Genomic DNA, 20,314 nt, shown 5'->3' with positions numbered 1-20,314 from the left:
AGGCCCAACATAGAAAATAACAGAACACCACTGGCCTTTACATTCATCCCCCAATTAAAACCTCTCTAGCGAATCATCAAAGATCTACAACCTATCCTGAAAGATGATCCCTCACTCTCCCAGATCATGGGAGACAGGCCAGTCCTTGCTTACAGACAACCCCCAAACCTGAAGCAAATCCTCACCAGCAACCACAGAACAACAACAGTAACCCAGGAATCTATCCTTGCAACAAAGCCCGATGCCAACTCTGTCCACATATCTATTCAAGTGACACCATAATACGACCTAATCACATCAGCCATGCCATCAGGGGCTCGTTCACCTCCACATCTACCAATGTGATATATGCCATTATGTGCCAGCAATGCCCCTCTTCCATGTACATTGGCCAAACCAGACAGTCTCTGTGCAAAAGAATAAATGGGATGCAAATCAGACGTCAGGAAATATAACATTCAAACACCAGTAGGAGAACACTTCAACCTCTGACCGTTCAGTAACAGATTTAAAGGTGGCAATTTTGCAACAGAAAGCTTCAAAACAGACTCCAACGAGAAACTGCTGAACTTGATATGCAAACTAGATACAATCAATTTAGGCTTAAATAGAGACTGGAAATGGCTGAGCCATTACACACATTGAATCTATTTCCCCATGTTAAGTATCCTCACACCTTCTTGTCAAACTATCTTAAATGGGTCATCTTGATTATCACTACAAAAGTTTTTCTCCTGCTGAGAATAGCTCATCTTAATTAATTAGCCTCTTAGAGTTGGTTGGGCAACTCCCACCTTTTCATGTTCTCTGTGTGTATGTGTGTGTGCATATACATATATCCTCACTATATGTTCCATTCTATGCATCCGATGAAGCCATTTATCAACATTGAATTTCATCTGCCATTTTGTTGCCCAATCACCCAGTTTTGTGTGATCCCTTTGTAACTCTTCGCAGTCTGCCTGGGACTTAACTCTCTTGAACAGTTTTGTATCATCTGCAAATTTTGTCACCTCACTGTTTACCCATTTTTCCAGATCATTTATGAGTATGTTGAACAGTAATGGTCCCAGTACTGACCCCTCTGGGATACCACTATTTATCTCTCTCCATTCTGAAAACTGATAATTTATTTCTACCCTTTGTTTCCAAAATTTTAACCAGTTACTGATCCATGAGAGGACTTCCCTCTTATCCCATGATGGCTTACTTTTCAAAAGTCAATTTAAATTAAATACATTTTTTTAATTATATATATTTTTAGAAATCTAGACCTGTTATGTGTAACTTGCATTATCCTTATATTAAATTTGCATTATCCTAACAAAACATTTACTTTATTCACATCTCTTTTATATATCTCATTGGCCCTGACACCCCCCCCCCGTAAATTCAAACACCCCCCCTAATTTCAATTCCTGGGGAAACTACTGGGCACCGCCTCCTGCCTGGCGAGAAGCCGCAGCACCGGGGGCGGGGGGTCACAGGGCGCGATGGGTTTCTGCGCACCTCTGTTTTCTGCCGGTCGAAGGGTGACGGTTCCTGCCAGTGGGGGCCGGGGGGTCCCGATGGCAGCTGGGGGCTCTGGCATCCACCTGTGGCAGCTGGGAGCTACAGGGCCATCTGCAATGGCCGGGGGCTGCGGCTTCTCCTCACCCCCCCGGTGACTGGGAGCTCCTGGCTCTGCCTGCAGTGTCTGAGCGCTGGGGGCTCCCTCTCTTGCCTGTGGTGGCTGGGAGCTCCAGGGGCTTCGGAGCTGCAGGGTCTATTAGCAATGACGTGGGGCTGCAGGGTCCTCACACCATCAATGCCTGTTGGGAAATCCTGGGTCCATCCACAGACCTGAGCAGCCTGGAGATCCCACTTTTTCTCCACAGCCACTGCCTATCAGCAGGATTCCTCCTTCTCCTCAGTGAGACCAAATCTAAGCACCTAGACAGCCAGTCCGTCCGCTTCCTGAGCCTCCCTGCCAAAGTCCTGCACCTGGCTGCAGAGAATTGTCTCACATCTTGCTGGGAACTCGACTTCTTGTGCCCAGAGAGTCTCGGCCCCATTCAGTAGAGGACCTGAGAAACACAGTGTCTGCCTTTTCCAAATAAGTGCTTGGAAAGGTTTTGTTTGTGTGGCCTAATGGATAAGGCATCTGACTTTGAATCAGGCAATTGAGAGTTCAAGTCCCGTTGTGGTTGTGCAATTTTACCTTTGTGCTGAACGTCCTGCTCCCTTCAGGGCTGGAACCTCTTCTTGGCCGCTCAGGCCAATGCTCTGGCTTCAGCTAGAGCCCCGGGAAGGAGTTGGGGGTTGGGTGTCACAAAGGCTGGGACATGAGCCCCAGGGGCTTCCAGTCTTGCCTTTGCCCTTCCTGACTTGCCAAAGAAACTGGGCAGCTGCCCGGGCTAGCGTGTGGAGCAGTTTCCCTCTTCCAAGTGTGCGCCTGTCCCTGTGCTGGAGGGTACTTGCTACATAGCACCTTGGGAGCCTGGGTGTTTCTCTGCTTCTCGCCAGCTGGGGAAAAGCCTCCTGGGGTAAAATCTCCTGCCCCACTGCCAAAGTGAGCACCTGGAGTGGGAATGGTCAGAGGCCCCACCAGGGGGGCTGGCCCTGCTTTCCTACCATCTTCTGATGTTGGCCACAAAGCATCAGCAGCTGGCTGCGGGTGGTTTTCAGTGGGGGTTTGACATGCCAGGGAGCAGGGAGCAGCCTGGCTGGGTGTCTCTGTGGCTGTCTGCTGGCCACGCATAGGCATGGTTCTCCCCTCCTCTTGCCCTGCCCTCGGTTGCTCTGTGGCTTTTAAGCCTTCCCTTGGAGCTGTCAGCACCAGCTGCCTCTGCTCCAGGTGCCCAGAGGAGGAGAGGTGCTGGGCTCCAGCCTGGGACTCTGCCTCCCTCCTGCCTAGCCCTGACTATGAAGCCTGGCCCTGGCCCTCCTTCCTTTAAATGCCATATGGGCAAGAGGAAGAGTGTGGCAGCTGCAGGTACAGGGACCAAAGTTGTGGGCATCAGGTGAAGCAGTGAGAAACAACCATATGGTCAACCCACAGGACTCTCTAGCCAGACTGTTAAGCTCATTGAACCAGCCAGACCAAAGACCTATCTCCAGTGGGCATCAGTCACCCAGCAGGAGGGAAAAACCTCACTCTAGTTCATCCTGACAGAGGGTAGCCAAGCACATTGAGCTCCAGGGGTTTGCAGCAAAATCACATATCTCCAGGAGGTCCCACTGACATTTGAACTCAGATTGTAGGATTCAAAGTCTTGAGTGCTGCCCATTACACCATGGGACCAGCTCTATGTGTGTGGTAGACATTGGGAGCAAGGGGACTGTCCCCAGAGCAAGTGTCCAGCCCGTGGTGTCCCTGCAGCACAGCCAGGGCCTGGGAAGGAGGCCTGGGACATGTGAGGGAGAGACTGTGACCTGCCCTGACCCTCCAGAGACGCTGGTTGTGATCTCCCTGTGCCACAGAACAGGGTGACGTGTTTTCCTTTCCCATCTTTCCTTGTGTTTTACATTGATTGCTGGGTAATAAATGGTGTTTGCTTGAAACACATGCAATGAGGAGTGGGTCAGGGAAGTGCCCAGAGTGGAGACACTGTAGCCCTGTTCAAGTGATCATGACAAGATTGGGGGTCATCAAACACCCCAGGATTCCTGGGCCCAGCCTTGTTGGGGTTACGAGGTCTCTGCCACACAGGAGAGTAGAAAGAGCGTCCTTGGGGTCAGGCAGCCTCTGGGTAAAGGGATGGGGACTCAGATCCTTTCTCTGGCCAATTGCACCAGGGTCATGTATAAACCAGGGAAGTTCCCCACAATACCCAGACCTGAACCCCCTGTACACTTGTGCTCTGTCCTCATTGCTTCTCTGTCTCTCTTCCCCTCATCTCTGCTGCTCCCCCTCTGGGCTTTCTCAGCACCTGGCCCCACAGCACTTCCTGGCAGCCAGAGACTGCGTGTTCTAGGCCTGCTCCTGGGGATGTGGCCTCTCTCCTGAGGAAAGGAACCTTTCCAGGAAATGGCCACAGCTTCTGGGAATCCGCATGTGGCTGGTGAACAGCACCAGGAATCATTTGGCTCCTGGCACACAAGGCAACTTAAAAGCTGAGCACCCAGACAGGGGCTTGAACCCTGGACCCTCAGATTAAGAGCCTGATACTCTACCAACTGAGCTACCTGGACTTATTGAGAGTATCTTCACTGTTCAGCACAAGAGCGAGCAGGCCGGCAAATGAGAGACAAAAAAAGTCCCCAGAACCCCTCCTCTTTTTCTGCACAGCCACTGCCTGTCAGCAGGATTCCTCCTCCTCCTCCCTCCTGTGCCTCTGCGACTAAATCTCCGCACCTAGACAGCCGGTCCGTCCGCTGCACCCCAATCCCCCATGCCTGAGCCTCTCCGCCAAACCCTGCACCTGGCTCCAGAGAATTAAGTCTCACGTGTCGCTGGGAACTCGACTTCTTGTGCCAGAGAGTCTCGGCCCCCCTCAGCAGATGACCTGAGAAACACAATGTCCGTCTTTTCCAAAGAAGGGCTTGGAGGGGTTTTTCTCATGTTACCATGTGGCCTAATGGATAAGGTGTCTGAGTGTGGATCAGAAGACTGAAGTTTCGAGTCCCTTGGTGGTTGTGTTTCTGCAGTTTTACCTTTGGGCTGAAAGTCCTGCTCCCTTCAGGGCTGGAACCTCTTCTTGGCCGCTCAGGCCAATGCTCTGGCTTTAGCTAGAGCCCGGGGAAGGAGTTGGGGGTTGGGCATCACAAAGGCTGGGGCATGAGCCCCAGGTGCTTCCAGTCTCGCCTTTGCCCTTCCTGACTTGCCAAAGAAAATGGGTGGCGGCCCGGGCTGGCATGTGCGCCTGTCCCTGTGCTGGAGGGTACTTGCTACATAGCGTCTTCGGAGCCTGGGTGTTTCTCTGCTTCTCGCCAGGGTAAAAGCCTCTTGGGGTAAAATCTCCTGCCCCACTGCAAAAGTGAGCACCTTGAGTGGGACCAGTCAGAGACCCCACCAGGCGGGCTGGCCCTGCTTTCCTACCATCTTGTGATGTTGGCCACAGAGCATCAGCAGCCGCCCTGCATGCTGGTGACCTTCAGTGGGTGTTTGGCATGGCAGGGAGCAGCCTGGCTGGGAGTTTTTGTGCCTGTCTGAAGGCCACACCTAGGCATGGTCCTGCCCTCCTCTAGCCCTGACCTCAGTTGCTCTGTGGCTTTTAAGCCTTCCCTTGGAGCTGTCAGCACCAGCTGCCTCTGCTCTAGGTGCCCAGAGGAGGAGAGGTGTTGCTGGGTCACTTTTACAAATGCCCCTTCCCTGGTACTGCCCTTGCTCAGCTGCACAGAGGAGCTTCCATCCCCAATCCCTGCCTGTCACTGCCTGCCACTGCCCAGCAGCCCTCTGGCACCATTCCTGAGGGTCACCCTGCCTTGCTCTCTTCCTGCCATATTGGGAAAGACAGCTCCCATCTCGCCTTGTTAAAGGTCAGGTGGGCCAACTAGGGGCAGAAGCCCATTCTGTGTTTTCCTACTGCAGAGCCCAAGCTCAGGGACTCACCTTGGGTGCAGGCACTGCTGTGCTCCCAGAAAACAAGCCACCACTGCACAAAGAGAGATGAAAGGACCTGCCAAAGCCCGGGATTGAACCAGGGACCTTTAGATCTTCAGTCTAATGCGCTCCCAACTGAGCTACTTTGGCAGCTGCTAAATAGTATTTTGGCCTGTTGCTTCTCTGTCTGGGATGTTTTTGTCAGCAGTTGCACAGAAAAAGGACAGGAAAACGAACAGCTGCTCCACACCCCCACCGGAGGAACCCGGCGCCCTTAGCTGTGGGCAGTGATGAGCTGCCAAATTTTTAACAACGGGTTCCCTCCGCCCTCCAAAATTTTAACAACGGGTTCCCTCCTTCCCCCCCCCTCCGGGGGGGGGGTCATGCCCCATCCAACCCCTCATGTTCCTTGACACACACACTCTGAGACCCCTGACCCATCCCCCCCTTCCCTGTCCCCTGACTGCCCCTTGCCGCCCCACCCAACCCCTCCTCTCATTCTCAATGGCCCCCCAGAACCCCTACCCCATACAACTACCCCTTCTCTCTGTCCCTGAGTGCCCCCACCACCTCATCCAACCCTGCTCTTTCCTGACTGCTCCCCGGGACCCTTGCCCCATTCAATCCCCTGTTCCTGCCCTCTGACCCCCACCCCCAAACTCCCTACCCTCTCCAACACCCCTCCCTGCCCCCTTACCGCTGCCTGGACGTGGCTGGGCCAGGACAGGAGTCGCGGCCGAGCCGGAGGATGCGGCGGGAGCCCAGCGGCCGGAGCCAGGTGGCTGGCCGGGTGGAGCCAGGAGGGCTGCGGCCAGAGCTGGAGCCGGGCAGCGCCGGGGCCGCCACGCCCAGACCCGCGCTGCCGGGCCCAGCCCCTGGCAAAACAGCAGGGGCGGCTGGAGCCACGGGCCAGGCCGGGCTGGAGGTGGGGGCCGTGTCCATAGCCGAGCATCCCGGTAGGTGGGGCACGGCAAGGCCGGGGTGCGGCCGAGCTGGGCGGCCGGGAGGGGTTCGGGGGCGGGACGCAGGGCCGTGCCGCAGCCGGTGAGGGTCGGGCGGGGACCCGGAGATGGGGCGGGGTCGGGCAGGGTCGCGGTCGGGAACGCGGGGCGCGCCAGGAGGGTCGGGCAGGGACCTGGGAGGGTGCGGCCAGAGGCAGGCGGCCGGGGAGAGGTTCGGGGTTGGGGGCGCGTGCCGCAGCCGGTGAGGGTCGGGTGGGGACCCGGGGCCGGGGGCCGGGCAGGGTCGCGGCCGGGAACGCGGGGACGTGGCCAGGAGGGTCGGGCGGGGACCCGGGGCTGGGCGGGCCGGGGCCGGGCAGGGTCGCGGCCGGGAGGCGGGGACGGGCCGCGGCCAGGACTGGCCGGGCACACGCCCCTCCCCTCCCCTCCCCTCCCCTCCGCTAGTTTCTTACCTCAGCGTCCTCTTCCTGGGCGGGAAGCCTGCTTGCTTCTCAGCCCTCCCAGGCTTCCGAGCGAACAGCTGATTCGCGGGAAGCCGTGGGGAGGAGAAGCAAGGAGGAGCTTCATGGTAGGAGGTGGAGGCAGAATTCGCGCAAACCGTTTGCTAAAATTAGACGCCGGACAGAGAACTTTAGCATCCGGTTCGCTGTCCGGCGTCTAATTTTAGCAAACGGTTCGCGCGAACCGTTGCGAACCGTCTGCAGCTCACCCCTGGCTGTGGGGAGTAAGAAGTGGCTGTTGGCTGACAGGGCCTGTCCCCGAGGAGCTGGAACAGCAGCTGCCGCCTCCCCCTCGGCTCCAGGCTGTGGGAAATGCTCATTGCCTGGCTGCATGGGCGGATGCTGCTCCCTGCTCTGGAGAGCGTCTGTATTGCTCTGTCAACCCCCCGTCTTCACTGAGCCGGTCTGGTAAGGTCCCAAGTGCCCCCTCCGGCCTGGCAGCTGAGAGTCTGTGCAGACATCAGCCCCCCTGCCAGCCCCACAGGCAGCAGCAGCGCCAGCCCCCCAGCACCACAGGGGCACTCTATGCACTTCCTGTGGGGAAATGGCTCCTTGGCGTCCAGCTGCTAGAGTGAGAGCCAGGAGAGAGCAGTGTCTGGCTCACCGTGGGGGAGAGAAGAGACCTGATGAGTGCGGATCTCCCTCAGCCTCCCCCGCAAGGCTGGTCACTTCTATTGTCACTGTGATAGTTAGTGCTTCCCATCGGGGCCACCCGCAACAACTCCTCCCCTTCCTTCCAAGGCCCTGCCCCCACTCCACCCCTTCCCCCAAGCTCCCACCCCTGTCCCCTCTGCACCATTCCTCTCCCGCCCCCACCTCTTCCTGTCTCTTGCTCCTCCCTCTCCCTGCCCAGCGCCTCCTCCACCCCACTGAACAGCTGATCACTGGCAGGTGGGAGGTGCTGAAGGGGAAGAGGAGGAGCTTGTCAGCAAAGCCTGTAGTGGGGCGGGGGGGCGAGGAGCTGGCTGCCAGTGGGTGCTGAGCACCTATTTTTTCTCTGTTGGTTCTGCAGCCCCATAGCTCCCATGGAGTCACTGACTTGGCTCCTTTCACACTGTAGAGAGAGGAGCAGAACCAGGGCTATGTCTGATCTATGGGGCACCAGGTGAGTGGCAGAGGCTTCAGGTGCTGAGAGTTTGCCAGACCCCCTCAGGGACACAGTGTGAGGGGGTGTCCCAGGGATCTCTATGAAAGGAGCAGAACAGGATTTACTTGTGGTGGGGAGAGAATTGAGAGTGTCTCAGGGGGTTGTACAGAGGTGTTGCCCCAGTGAGAGACTGGCTAAAACACAGGCCTCGCTGTGAGCAGGATTTGAACCTGCCTATTGAATTTCGATTCCAACACCTTAACCACTTGGCCATCACAGCTGTGAGCACAAAATTGCCCCAGTGCCAGAGAAACTGGTAAAGAATCACAATGCCCAGGCATGAAGTCATCTGAGCTACAGAATTCCCACATAAACCTGGCTCCCAAAGCACAGGGGGGATTTGGGGTTCATTCTCTTTGCTTAGCCATGTGCAGTCGCACAGCAGGATGCAGCTGGTGGGACAGGGATACTGAATGCTCAAGGGTCAGACCCAGGAAGGTTGAAGCTGCATAAGCTTCTTGCCCTGAAGACAGCCTGCTCAGAGAAAGGAAACTCCCTTAGAGGGGTCTGCGGTTGGGATCGCATCGCAAGAGTCTTGCGCCGGGCCGGCAGCATGTCCGACAACGAGGACAACTTTGATGGTGACGACTTTGACGATGTGGAGGAAGATGAAGGGCTAGATGATTTGGAGAACGCAGAGGAAGAGGGTCAAGAGAATGTAGAAATCCTTCCATCTGGAGAGAGACAGCAGGCAAATCAGAAGCGGATCACAACTCCATACATGACCAAATATGAGCGAGCCAGAGTCCTGGGCACTCGTGCACTCCAGATAGCGATGTGTGCTCCAGTCATGGTAGAGTTGGAAGGAGAGGCAGATCCTCTGCTGATTGCAATGAAAGAACTCAAAGCTCGGAAGATTCCCATAATCATCCGCAGGTACCTGCCAGATGGAAGCTATGAAGACTGGGGTGTGGATGAGCTAATTATCACTGACTGACCTGCTTCCTGTCATTGTCCCTGGTTCCTCTTTCACCTGCAGATGCTTTTATTTTTGTTTATATTTGTGTAAATAAAAAATAAACCCCCATTTTTAAGCAAAAAAAAAAATTCCGGACTGGCTGTGTGTAGCGCACTTCCACAGCATTGCCTTCTACAGCCCCTGACGCAGCCACTGGCCCGCCGGGAGAGCTGGACCCAGCAGAGGCCCCGGCGGGGACCAGGCGGCACTTCGGCAAGTGCCCCTGGTGGGGCTGGCAGCCGGACTCTTAGCACCGAAGAGCCGGGGCTGGCCAGGGGAGTGCGCCAGGCCGGGCAGGTAGGCAGGGGGCGGGACCTGACTGGAGGGCTGGAGCCACGTGAGCAGGTGTGGGAGCAGAGCATTGTGGGAGAGGAAGCAGGAGTAATCAAGTGTATTTTCCTGTTTAGTTTGCATCAAGGACAGAGTAACTGTACCTGGCATTTGAAGCCTGAAAGCTTCACCCTCACCTGAAAAGTACTCACCATTAAGGGGTATGGGTTCCTAACGCCAAAACCTGTGGGGAGATAGGAATGGATGTTTGTTTAGAATCTGCTTGTATGAGTGGGTTCCTGCTGATTTTTTTTTTTTTTTTTGCTGTTCCTGCTGTGTAAAGACAAAAGTATTTTGGGATCTCTTAGAATTGTTGTTAGTGCTGCACTGCTGAAATCATTAGTCCTAAGCTTATGCTATGTGATCTCCTTCACGGTATATTTTGGCCCTGGGAGATAAAAGGCTGCTCTGTGTGTGGTGTTAGGGAGTGAGGTAGCAAACATTGATGGCAGAGGTGGTGCATGTGCCACAGAAGTCGTGTGCCCCCCCCGCCCCCGCTCCTGTCCAAGAGTCCAGTATTTGCATAAACCCACCCACTCACCTGTGACTAACAATCTCGCTCTGCTAACTCTTCCAGCAAAACAGACCAAAAAAAGTGTATGCGAGCGCTGTACCACAGCCCCGGTGCTCTTTTCGGTTCCTTCCCACAGAACTTTCCTTCCATAGCAGTCCAGTTCCTTGCTTTTGCTTGGCTAACCACTGTATGCATGTGCTATACCGTACCCTGAGCTGATTCCCGGCTTTTGTGCTCAATACAGCCTTGCTCCCTCCATGTCTCTGTGGCGCAATGGGTCAGCGCGTTCGGCTGTTAACCAAAAGGATGGGGGTTCGAGCCCACCCAGGGACGACGCTAAGCCTGTGCTGCTTCCTTGCTTCCCCGAGGCCTGTATGGGGAGCCTCAAAGGTCCCATTTTGCTGCCTCTTGGCCTCAGTGCTTTCAGCTGGTGGTCCAAAGAGCAGGCTGGATGCCATTCAGAAACCCAACTGCCAGCAGCCGTGCCGGAGGCTCAGGCTTAATCCTCAAAGCCGAGCACAAAAACTTTCAGCCGGGAACATTTCGCTCCCTTCCCGCCTCCGCCCAAGCGGCAAGGGAGAAGCGGAGGAGACAGGCCGGCTCAAAGACACCTCCCTCCCACTTCCCTGTACGCTGTGCAAAGCTCTTGGCCCGCCTCATGCCTCGTCAGGAAAGCACGGCCATGCGGCCCAAGCCTGAGTCACGTCCGCGGCCTGGCCCACTCCGCCCCGGCTGACGGCGCGCAGAGCCACGCGAGTCAATGGCAGGTCGAGTCGGGAGCCTCGGCTCTTTCCCCTGACAGCCACACACACAGCGCTGCCTAGCGCCCCCAGAGCCTCCCTCGTGTTCTCCCGCAGCAGCCGCCTGCCGGTGTGGGTGGGAAAAGGGGACCAGGAAGCACTGCAGCCTCATTCCGGGACAGGAGGCCCTCGCCACGCCCAGGCCTGCCTCTTGCCTTCAGCCCAGGCAGCCAGAGGTGCCAGGGAGCTCCCTGGCAGGCCGCCGCTTTGCCTCAGCCACCTCTTGCCTCATGGCCTAGGCTCTTGGGGCTCTGCTGGTCACCGGCTCGCTTGAAGGCCCAGAGGGAAAAGAAACAAGCGCACGCGTAGCAGAGGATGGTTTCGATCCATCGACCTCTAGGTTATAGGCCCAGCACGCTCCCGCTGCGCCACTCTGCTGCTTCTTCACACTCTCCCCCTGTCACCTAGCTGCCACTATCCGGATTAGTGCCTTACATGCCCTCGCTCTGGCAGGCAGATGCGCTGGCTGCTAGGCAGCTGCCCTGGTCACAGGATTTTACAGCTAGCTTCTACAGGGTAAAAAGGATCTATTTGGGGTTTGGACCCCATTGGGAGCTGGGTAGCTGAGTGCCAGAGACGGGAGCACTTCTTAAACTGTTTTCAGTTACGCTTGTGGGGGACGAGGGTCAGCCTTGGATCCGTGTCTGCAGCAGGCAAGCACCTCTGGCTCACTCGCCCCGCCGTATTAGCAGACTAAACGCGGAGCGAACGCACGCCTTGCAAAGGAAGAGGAGCCGGGATCTCGAACAAAAGTCAGCATTTTATTAAGATGAGGTTCAAAGAAAAAAAGTGTACGGTACAGAGTTTTGGCGTAGAAGTTTCTGGTGCTCAGGGAACAACGTACAGCTTACCCAAGGGTGCAAAGTTCGGTTTAAAATGTGGTGGCGTAAGGAATACATAATCTGCAATAGCCCTGAGGGGGGGTAAAAGTGTAACGTACAGACAATGAGTAAGGAGGGCATGTTGTCCATATGAGGGCTACGTTCGGGTGTGGAGTATAACGAGCGGTTACGACGATGAGGATGGATTGACCCGCGTTAGGTGAGTTTTAACGTTCGTTCGGTGTTTTGGAATCTTTGCCACAATCTAGTTGAAGCAGGGTCAGTATGAAGTCTACCCTGCCATCTGTTGGTGATCTGTCGTCAAGGCCTTTTGGGGCTGATGTCATTTGCATGGTTACACCCACCCCGGATTGCATGATGGGAGTGCTTGTCCAAACGGTCATTTCAGCTGCTGCGGGATCCCCAGTGTCTTTGTTATTGGGGCAGGAGTAATCCAGTGTATTTTCCTGTTGGTTTTGGATCAAGGACAGAGTAACTGTACCTGGCATTTGAGGCCTGAGAGCGTCACCCTCGCCTGAAAAGTACTCACCATTAAGGGGTAGGGGTTCCTAACGGCAGCGCGTGGAGGGAGGTAGAAATGGATGTTTGTTGGTCTCTTGCAGGTGCTGCTGATGTCCTTTCTGCTGTCCCTGGTGTGGAAAGACAGAGGCGGTTTTGAATCTCTTCAAATTGTTGTGAGTGCTGCAGTTGCTCACCCCAAGCTTATGCCGTTAGATCTTAGATCTCTTTCACGGTGTATTTTGGTCCTGAGAGCTAAAAGGTGTGTTGTTAGGAGTGAGGTAGCAGACGTTAGTTGCAGAGGTGGTGCATGTGCCACAGAAGTCGTGTTGATCCCCCCCGCCCCTGCTCCTGTCCAAGAGTCCAGTATTTGCATAAACCCACCCGCTCACCTGTGACTAACAATCTCGCTCTGCTAACTCTTCCAGCAAAACAGACCAAAGAAAGTGTATGCGAGCGCTGTACCACAGCCCCGGTGCTCTTTTCGGTTCCTTCCCACAGAACTTTCCTTCCATAGCAATCCAGTTCCTTGCTTTTGCTTGGCTAACCACTGTAGGCATGTGCTATACCGTACCCTGAGCTGATTCCCGGCTTTTGTGCTCAATACAGCCTTGCCCCCTCCATGTCTCTGTGGCGCAATGGGTCAGCGCGTTCGGCTGTTAACCGAAAGGATGGTGGTTCGAGCCCACCCAGGGACGGCGCTAAGCCCCTGCTACTGCCTTGCTTTCCCGAGGCCTGTATGGGGAGCCTCAAAGGTCCCATTTTGCTACCTCTTGGCCTCAGAGCTTTCAGCTGGTGGTCCAAAGAGCAGGCTGGATGCCATTCAGAAACCCATCTGCCAGCAGCCGTGCCGGAGGCTCAGGCTTAATCCTCAAAGCCGAGCACAAAAACTTTCAGCCGGGAACATTTCGCTCCCTTCCCGCCTCCGCCCAAGCGGCAAGGGAGAAGCGGAGGAGACAGGCCGGCTCAAAGACACCTCCCTCCCACTTCCCTGTACGCTGTGCAAAGCTCTTGGCCTGCCTCATGCCTCATCAGGAAAGCACGGCCATGCGGCCCAAGCCTGAGTCACGTCCGCGGCCTGGCCCACCCCGCCCCGGCTGACGGCGCGCAGAGCCACGCGAGTCAATGGCAGGTCGAGTCGGGAGCCTCGGCTCTTTCCCCTGACAGCCACACACACAGCGCTGCCTAGCGCCCCCAGAGCCTCCTCGTGTTCTCCCGCAGCAGCCGCCTGCCGGTGTGGGTGGGAAAAGGGGACCAGGAAGCACTGCAGCCTCATTCCGGGACAGGAGGCCCTCGCCACGCCCAGGCCTGCCTCTTGCCTTCAGCCCAGGCAGCCAGAGGTGCCAGGGAGCTCCCTGGCAGGCCGCCGCTTTGCCTCAGCCACCTCTTGCCTCATGGCCTAGGCTCTTGGGGCTCTGCTGGTCACCGGCTCGCTTGAAGGCCCAGAGGAAAGAAACAAGCGCCGCAGCGTAGCAGAGGATGGTTTCGATCCATTGACCTCTGGGTTATGGGCCCAGCACGCTCCCGCTGCGCCACTCTGCTGCTTATTCACACCCTCCCCCTGTCACCTAGCTGCCACTATCCGGATTAGTGCCTTACATGCCCTCGCTCTGGCAGGCAGATGCGCTGGCTGCTCGGCAGCTGCCCTGGTCACAGGATTTTACAGCTAGCTTCTACAGGGTAAAAGGATCTATTTGGGGTTTGGACCCCATTGGGAGCTGGGTAGCTGAGTGCCAGAGACGGAGCACTTCTTAAACTGTTTTCAGTTACGCTTGTGGGGACGAGGGTCAGCCTTGGATCCGTGTCTGCAGCAGGCAAGCACCTCTGGCTCAATCGCCCCCGCCGTATTAGCAGACTAAAGCGGAGCTAACGCACACGCCTTGCAAAGGAAGAGGAGCCGGGATCTCGAACAAAAGTCAGCATTTTATTAAGATGAGGTTCAAAGAAAAAAAAAGTATACGGTACAGAGTTTTGGCGTAGAAGTTTCTGGTGCTCAGGGAACAACGTACAGCATACCCAAGGGGTGCAAAGTTCGGTTTAAAATGGGGTGGCGTAAGGAATACATAATCTGCAATAGCCCTGAGGGGGGGTAAAAGGTTAACGTACAGACACTGAGTTAGGAGGGCATGTTGTCCATATGAGGGCTACGTTCGGGTGTGGAGTATAACGAGCGGTTACGACGATGAGGATGGATTGACCCGCGTTAGGTGAGTTTTAACGTTCGTTCGGTGTTTTGGAATCTTTGCCACAATCTAGTTGAAGCAGGGTCAGTATGAAGTCTACCCTGCCATCTGTTGGTGATCTGTCGTCAAGGCCTTTTGGGGCTGATGTCATTTGCATGGTTACACCCACGGATTGCATGATGGGAGTGCTTGTCCAAACGGTCATTTCAGCTGCTGCGGGATCCCCAGTGTCTTTGTTATTGGGGCAGGAGTAATCCAGTGTATTTTCCTGTTGGTTTTGGATCAAGGACAGAGTAACTGTACCTGGCCTTTGAGGCCTGAGAGCGTCACCCTCGCCTGAAAAGTACTCACCATTAAGGGGTAGGGGTTCCTAACGGCAGCGCGTGGAGGGAGGTAGAAATGGATGTTTGTTGGTCTCTTGCAGGTGCTGCTGATGTCCTTTCTGCTGTCCCTGGTGTGGAAAGACAGAGGCAGAGGCGGTTTTGAATCTCTTCAAATTGTTGTGAGTGCTGCAGTTGCTCACCCTAAGCTTATGCCGTTAGATCTTAGATCTCTTTCACGGTGTATTTTGGTCCTGAGAGCTAAAAGGTGTGTTGTTAGGGAGTGAGGTAGCAGACGTTAGTTGCAGAGGTGGTGCATGTGCCACAGAAGTCGTGTTGATCCCCCCCGCCCCTGCTCCTGTCCAAGAGTCCAGTATTTGCATAAACCCACCCACTCACCTGTGACTAACAATCTCGCTCTGCTAACTCTTCCAGCAAAACAGACCAAAGAAAGTGTATGCGAGCGCTGTACCACAGCCCCGGTACTCTTTTCGGTTCCTTCCCACAGACCTTTCCTTCCATAGCAATCCAGTTCCTTGCTTTTGCTTGGCTAACCACTGTAGGCATGTGCTATACCGTACCCTGAGCTGATTCCCGGCTTTTGTGCTCAATACAGCCTTGCCCACTCTATGTCTCTGTGGCGCAATGGGTCAGCGCGTTTGGCTGTTAACCGAAAGGATGGTGGTTCGAGCCCACCCAGGGACGGCGCTAAGCCCCTGCTACTGCCTTGCTTTCCTGAGGCCTGTATGGGGAGCCTCAAAGGTCCCATTTTGCTACCTCTTGGCCTCAGAGCTTTCAGCTGGTGGTCCAAAGAGCAGGCTGGATGCCATTCAGAAACCCATCTGCCAGCAGCCGTGCCGGAGGCTCAGGCTTAATCCTCAAAGCCGAGCACAAAAACTTTCAGCCGGGAACATTTCGCTCCCTTCCCGCCTCCGCCCAAGCGGCAAGGGAGAAGCGGAGGAGACAGGCCGGCTCAAAGACACCTCCCTCCCACTTCCCTGTACGCTGTGCAAAGCTCTTGGCCTGCCTCATGCCTCATCAGGAAAGCACGGCCATGCGGCCCAAGCCTGAGTCACGTCCGCGGCCTGGCCCACCCGCCCGGCTGACGGCGCGCAGAGCCACGCGAGTCAATGGCAGGTCGAGTCGGGAGCCTCGGCTCTTTCCCCTGACAGCCACACACACAGCGCTGCCTAGCGCCCCCAGAGCCTCCCTCGTGTTCTCCCGCAGCAGCCGCCTGCCGGTGTGGGTGGGAAAAGGGGACCAGGAAGCACTGCAGCCTCATTCCGGGACAGGAGCCCCTCGCCACGCCCAGGCCTGCCTCTTGCCTTCAGCCCAGGCAGCCAGAGGTGCCAGGGAGCTCCCTGGCAGGCCACCGCTTTGCCTCAGCCACCTCTTGCCTCATGGCCTAGGCTCTTGGGGCTCTGCTGGTCACCGGCTCGCTTGAAGGCCCAGAGGGAAAAGAAACAAGCGCACGCGTAGCAGAGGATGGTTTCGATCCATCGACCTCTGGGTTATGGGCCCAGCACGCTCCCGCTGCGCCACTCTGCTGCTTCTTCACACTCTCCCCCTGTCACCTAGCTGCCACTATCCGGATTAGTGCCTTACATGCCCTCGCTCTGGCAGGCAGATGCGCTGGCTGCTAGGCAGCTGCCCTGGTCACAGGATTTTACAGCTAGCTTCTACAGGGTAAAAAGGATCTATTTGGGGTTTGGACCCCATTGGGAGCTGGGTAGCTGAGTGCCAGAAACGGGAGCACTTCTTAAACTGTTTTCAGTTACGCTTGTGGGGGACGAGGGTCAGCCTTGGATCCGTGTCTGCAGCAGGCAAGCACCTCTGGCTCAATCGCCCCCACCGTATTAGCAGACTAAAACGCGGAGAACGCACACGCCTTGCAAAGGAAGAGGAGCCGGGATCTCGAACAAAAGTCAGCATTTTATTAAGATGAGGTTCAAAGAAAAAAAATTATGCGGTACAGAGTTTTGGCGTAGAAGTTTCTGGTGCTCAGGGAACAACGTACAGCTTACCCAAGGGTGCAAAGTTCGGTTTAAAATGGGGTGGCGTAAGGAATACATAATCTGCAATAGCCCTGAGGGGGTAAAGGTTAACGTACAGACACTGAGTTAGGAGGGCATGTTGTCCATATGAGGGCTACGTTCGGGTGTGGAGTATAACGAGCGGTTACGACGATGAGGATGGATTGACCCGCGTTAGGTGAGTTTTAACGTTCGGTGTTTTGGAATCTTTGCCACAATCTAGTCGAAGCAGGGTCAGTATGAAGCCTACCCTGCCATCTGTTGGTGATCTGTCGTCAAGGCCTTTTGGGGCTGATGTCATTTGCATGGTTACACCCACCCCGGATTGCATGATGGGAGTGCTTGTCCAAACGGTCATTTCAGCTGCTGCGGGATCCCCAGTGTCTTTGTTATTGGGGCAGGAGTAATCCAGTGTATTTTCCTGTTGGTTTTGGATCAAGGACAGAGTAACTGTACCTGGCCTTTGAGGCCTGAGAGCGTCACCCTCGCCTGAAAAGTACTCACCATTAAGGGGTAGGGGTTCCTAACGGCAGCGCGTGGAGGGAGGTAGAAATGGATGTTTGTTGGTCTTTCGCAGGTGCTGCTGATGTCCTTTTTGCTGTCTTTGGTGTGGAAAGACAGATGCAGAGGCGGTTTTGAATCTCTTCAAATTGTTGTGAGTGCTGCAGTTGCTCACCCTAAGCTTATGCCGTTAGATCTTAGATCTCTTTCACGGTGTATTTTGGTCCTGAGAGCTAAAAGGTGTGTTGTTAGGAGTGAGGTAGCAGACGTTAGTTGCAGAGGTGGTGCATGTGCCACAGAAGTCGTGTTGATCCCCCGCCCTGCTCCTGTCCAAGAGTCCAGTATTTGCATAAACCCACCCGCTCACCTGTGACTAACAATCTCGCTCTGCTAACTCTTCCAGCAAAACAGACCAAAGAAAGCGTATGCGAGCGCTGTACCACAGCCCCGGTGCTCTTTTCGGTTCCTTCCCACAGAACTTTCCTTCCATAGCAATCCAGTTCCTTGCTTTTGCTTGGCTAACCACTGTAGGCATGTGCTATACCGTACCCTGAGCTGATTCCCGGCTTTTGTGCTCAATACAGCCTTGCCCCCTCCATGTCTCTGTGGCGCAATGGGTCAGCGCGTTCGGCTGTTAACGGAAAGGATGGTGGTTCGAGCCCACCCAGGACGGCGCTAAGCCCCTGCTACTGCCTTGCTTTCCCGAGGCCTGTATGGGGAGCCTCAAAGGTCCCATTTGCTACCTCTTGGCCTCAGAGCTTTCAGCTGGTGGTCCAAAGAGCAGGCTGGATGCCATTCAGAAACCCATCTGCCAGCAGCCGTGCCGGAGGCTCAGGCTTAATCCTCAAAGCCGAGCACAAAACTTTCAGCCGGGAACATTTCGCTCCCTTCCGCCTCCGCCCAGCGGCAAGGGAGAAGCGGAGGAGACAGGCCGGCTCAAAGACACCTCCTCCCACTTCCCTGTACGCTGTGCAAAGCTCTTGGCCTGCCTCATGCCTGATCAGGAAAGCACGGCCATGCGGCCCAAGCCTGAGTCACGTCCGCGGCCTGGCCCACCCGCCCGGCTGACGGCGCGCAGAGCCACGCGAGTCAATGGCAGGTCGAGTCGGGAGCCTCGGCTCTTTCCCTGACAGCCACACACACAGCGCTGCCTAGCGCCCCAGAGCCTCCTCGTGTTCTCCCGCAGCAGCCGCCTGCCGGTGTGGGTGGGAAAAGGGGACCAGGAAGCACTGCAGCCTCATTCCGGGACAGGAGCCCTCGCCACGCCCAGGCCTGCCTCTTGCCTTCAGCCCAGGCAGCCAGAGGTGCCAGGAGCTCCTGGCAGGCCACCGCTTTGCCTCAGCCACCTCTTGCCTCATGGCCTAGGCTCTTGGGGCTCTGCTGGTCACCGGCTCGCTTGAAGGCCCAGAGGAAAGAAACAAGCGCCGCGCGTAGCAGAGGATGGTTTCGATCCATCGACCTCTGGGTTATGGGCCCAGCACGCTCCGCTGCGCCACTCTGCTGTTTCTTCACACTCTCCCCTGTCACCTAGCTGCCACTATCCGGATTAGTGCCTTACATGCCCTCACTCTGGCAGGCAGATGCGCTGGCTGCTAGGCAGCTGCCCTGGTCACAGGATTTTACAGCTAGCTTCTACAGGGTAAAAGGATCTATTTGGGGTTTGGACCCCATTGGGAGCTGGGTAGCTGAGTGCCAGAGACGGGAGCACTTCTTAAACTGTTTTCAGTTACGCTTGTGGGGACGAGGTCAGCCTTGGATCCGTGTCTGCAGCAGGCAAGCACCTCTGGCTCAATCGCCCCGCCGTATTAGCAGACTAAAAGCGGAGCGACGCACACGCCTTGCAAAGGAAGAGGAGCCGGGATCTCGAACAAAAGTCAGCATTTTATTAAGATGAGGTTCAAAGAAAAAAGTGTACGGTACAGAGTTTTGGCGTAGAAGTTTCTGGTGCTCAGGAACAACGTACAGCTTACCCAAGGGTGCAAAGTTCGGTTTAAAATGGGGTGGCGTAAGGAATACATAATCTGCAATAGCCCTGAGGGGGGGTAAAAGGTTATCGTACAGACACTGAGTTAGGAGGGCATGTTGTCCATATGAGGGCTACGTTCGGGTGTGGAGTATAACGAGCGGTTACGACGATGAGGATGGATTGACCCGCGTTAGGTGAGTTTTAACGTTCGGTGTTTTGGAATCTTTGCCACAATCTAGTTGAAGCAGGGTCAGTATGAAGTCTACCCTGCCATCTGTTGGTGATCTGTCGTCAAGGCCTTTTGGGGCTGATGTCATTTGCATGGTTACACCCACCCCGGATTGCATGATGGGAGTGCTTGTCCAAACGGTCATTTCAGCTGCTGCGGGATCCCCAGTGTCTTTGTTATTGGGGCAGGAGTAATCCAGTGTATTTTCCTGTTGGTTTTGGATCAAGGACAGAGTAACTGTACCTGGCATTTGAGGCCTGAGAGCGTCACCCTCGCCTGAAAAGTACGCACCATTAAGGGGTAGGGGTTCCTAACGGCAGCGCGTGGAGGGAGGTAGAAATGGATGTTTGTTGTTCTCGCGCAGGTGCTGCTGATGTCCTTTCTGCTGTCCTTGGTGTGGAAAGACAGAGGCAGAGGCGGTTTTGAATCTCTTCAAATTGTTGTGAGTGCTGCAGTTGCTCACCCTAAGCTTATGCCGTTAGATCTTAGATCTCTTTCACGGTGTATTTTGGTCCTGAGAGCTAAAAGGTGTGTTGTTAGGGAGTGAGGTAGCAGACGTTAGTTGCAGAGGTGGTGCATGTGCCACAGAAGTCGTGTTGATCCCCCGCGCCCCTGCTCCTGTCCAAGAGTCCAGTTTTTGCATAAACCCACCCGCTCACCTGTGACTAACAATCTCGCTCTGCTAACTCTTCCAGCAAAACAGACCAAAGAAAGTGTATGCGAGCGCTGTACCACAGCCCCGGTGCTCTTTTTGGTTCCTTCCCACAGAACTTTCCTTCCATAGCAATCCAGTTCCTTGCTTTTGCTTGGCTAACCACTGTAGGCATGTGCTATACCGTACCCTGAGCTGATTCCCGGCTTTTGTGCTCAATACAGCCTTGCCCCCTCCATGTCTCTGTGGCGCAATGGGTCAGCGCGTTTGGCTGTTAACCGAAAGGATGGTGGTTCGAGCCCACCCAGGGACGGCGCTAAGCCCCTGCTACTGCCTTGCTTTCCTGAGGCCTGTA

The 20,314-nt window shown here is 55.6% G+C and overlaps 1 protein-coding gene and 7 non-coding genes across 8 annotated transcripts; 5 read left to right on the top strand and 3 right to left on the bottom strand.

Moving 5' to 3' along the window:
• Positions 1-4,100: 4,100 nt before the first annotated feature.
• On the bottom strand, positions 4,101-4,173 carry TRNAK-CUU. The gene has a single exon. It is a non-coding gene; the product is annotated as a tRNA-Lys (tRNA).
• Positions 4,174-8,282: 4,109 nt separating this feature from the next.
• TRNAS-CGA lies at positions 8,283-8,353 on the bottom strand. The gene has a single exon. It is a non-coding gene; the product is annotated as a tRNA-Ser (tRNA).
• Positions 8,354-8,677: 324 nt separating this feature from the next.
• LOC120375503 (DNA-directed RNA polymerases I, II, and III subunit RPABC2-like) lies at positions 8,678-9,117 on the top strand. Its single transcript, XM_039496165.1, has one exon. It carries the CDS (start codon positions 8,687-8,689, stop codon positions 9,068-9,070), a length of 384 nt encoding a protein of 127 aa, XP_039352099.1. The 5' UTR covers positions 8,678-8,686; the 3' UTR covers positions 9,071-9,117.
• A 1,077-nt stretch (positions 9,118-10,194) lies between these two features.
• Positions 10,195-10,268, top strand: TRNAN-GUU. Its single transcript has one exon. It is a non-coding gene; the product is annotated as a tRNA-Asn (tRNA).
• A 2,431-nt stretch (positions 10,269-12,699) lies between these two features.
• TRNAN-GUU lies at positions 12,700-12,773 on the top strand. The gene has a single exon. It is a non-coding gene; the product is annotated as a tRNA-Asn (tRNA).
• A 2,436-nt stretch (positions 12,774-15,209) lies between these two features.
• TRNAN-GUU lies at positions 15,210-15,283 on the top strand. The gene has a single exon. It is a non-coding gene; the product is annotated as a tRNA-Asn (tRNA).
• Positions 15,284-16,054: 771 nt separating this feature from the next.
• On the bottom strand, positions 16,055-16,126 carry TRNAM-CAU. Its single transcript has one exon. It is a non-coding gene; the product is annotated as a tRNA-Met (tRNA).
• A 4,072-nt stretch (positions 16,127-20,198) lies between these two features.
• Positions 20,199-20,272, top strand: TRNAN-GUU. Its single transcript has one exon. It is a non-coding gene; the product is annotated as a tRNA-Asn (tRNA).
• Positions 20,273-20,314: the final 42 nt, after the last annotated feature.

Source organism: Mauremys reevesii, linkage group 12 (genome assembly GCF_016161935.1).
Source record: "Mauremys reevesii isolate NIE-2019 linkage group 12, ASM1616193v1, whole genome shotgun sequence".
Classification (NCBI taxonomy): Eukaryota; Metazoa; Chordata; order Testudines; family Geoemydidae; genus Mauremys; species Mauremys reevesii.
The sequence above is the reverse complement of the archived record's forward strand: the minus strand, read 5'-3'. Positions and strand labels throughout refer to the sequence as shown.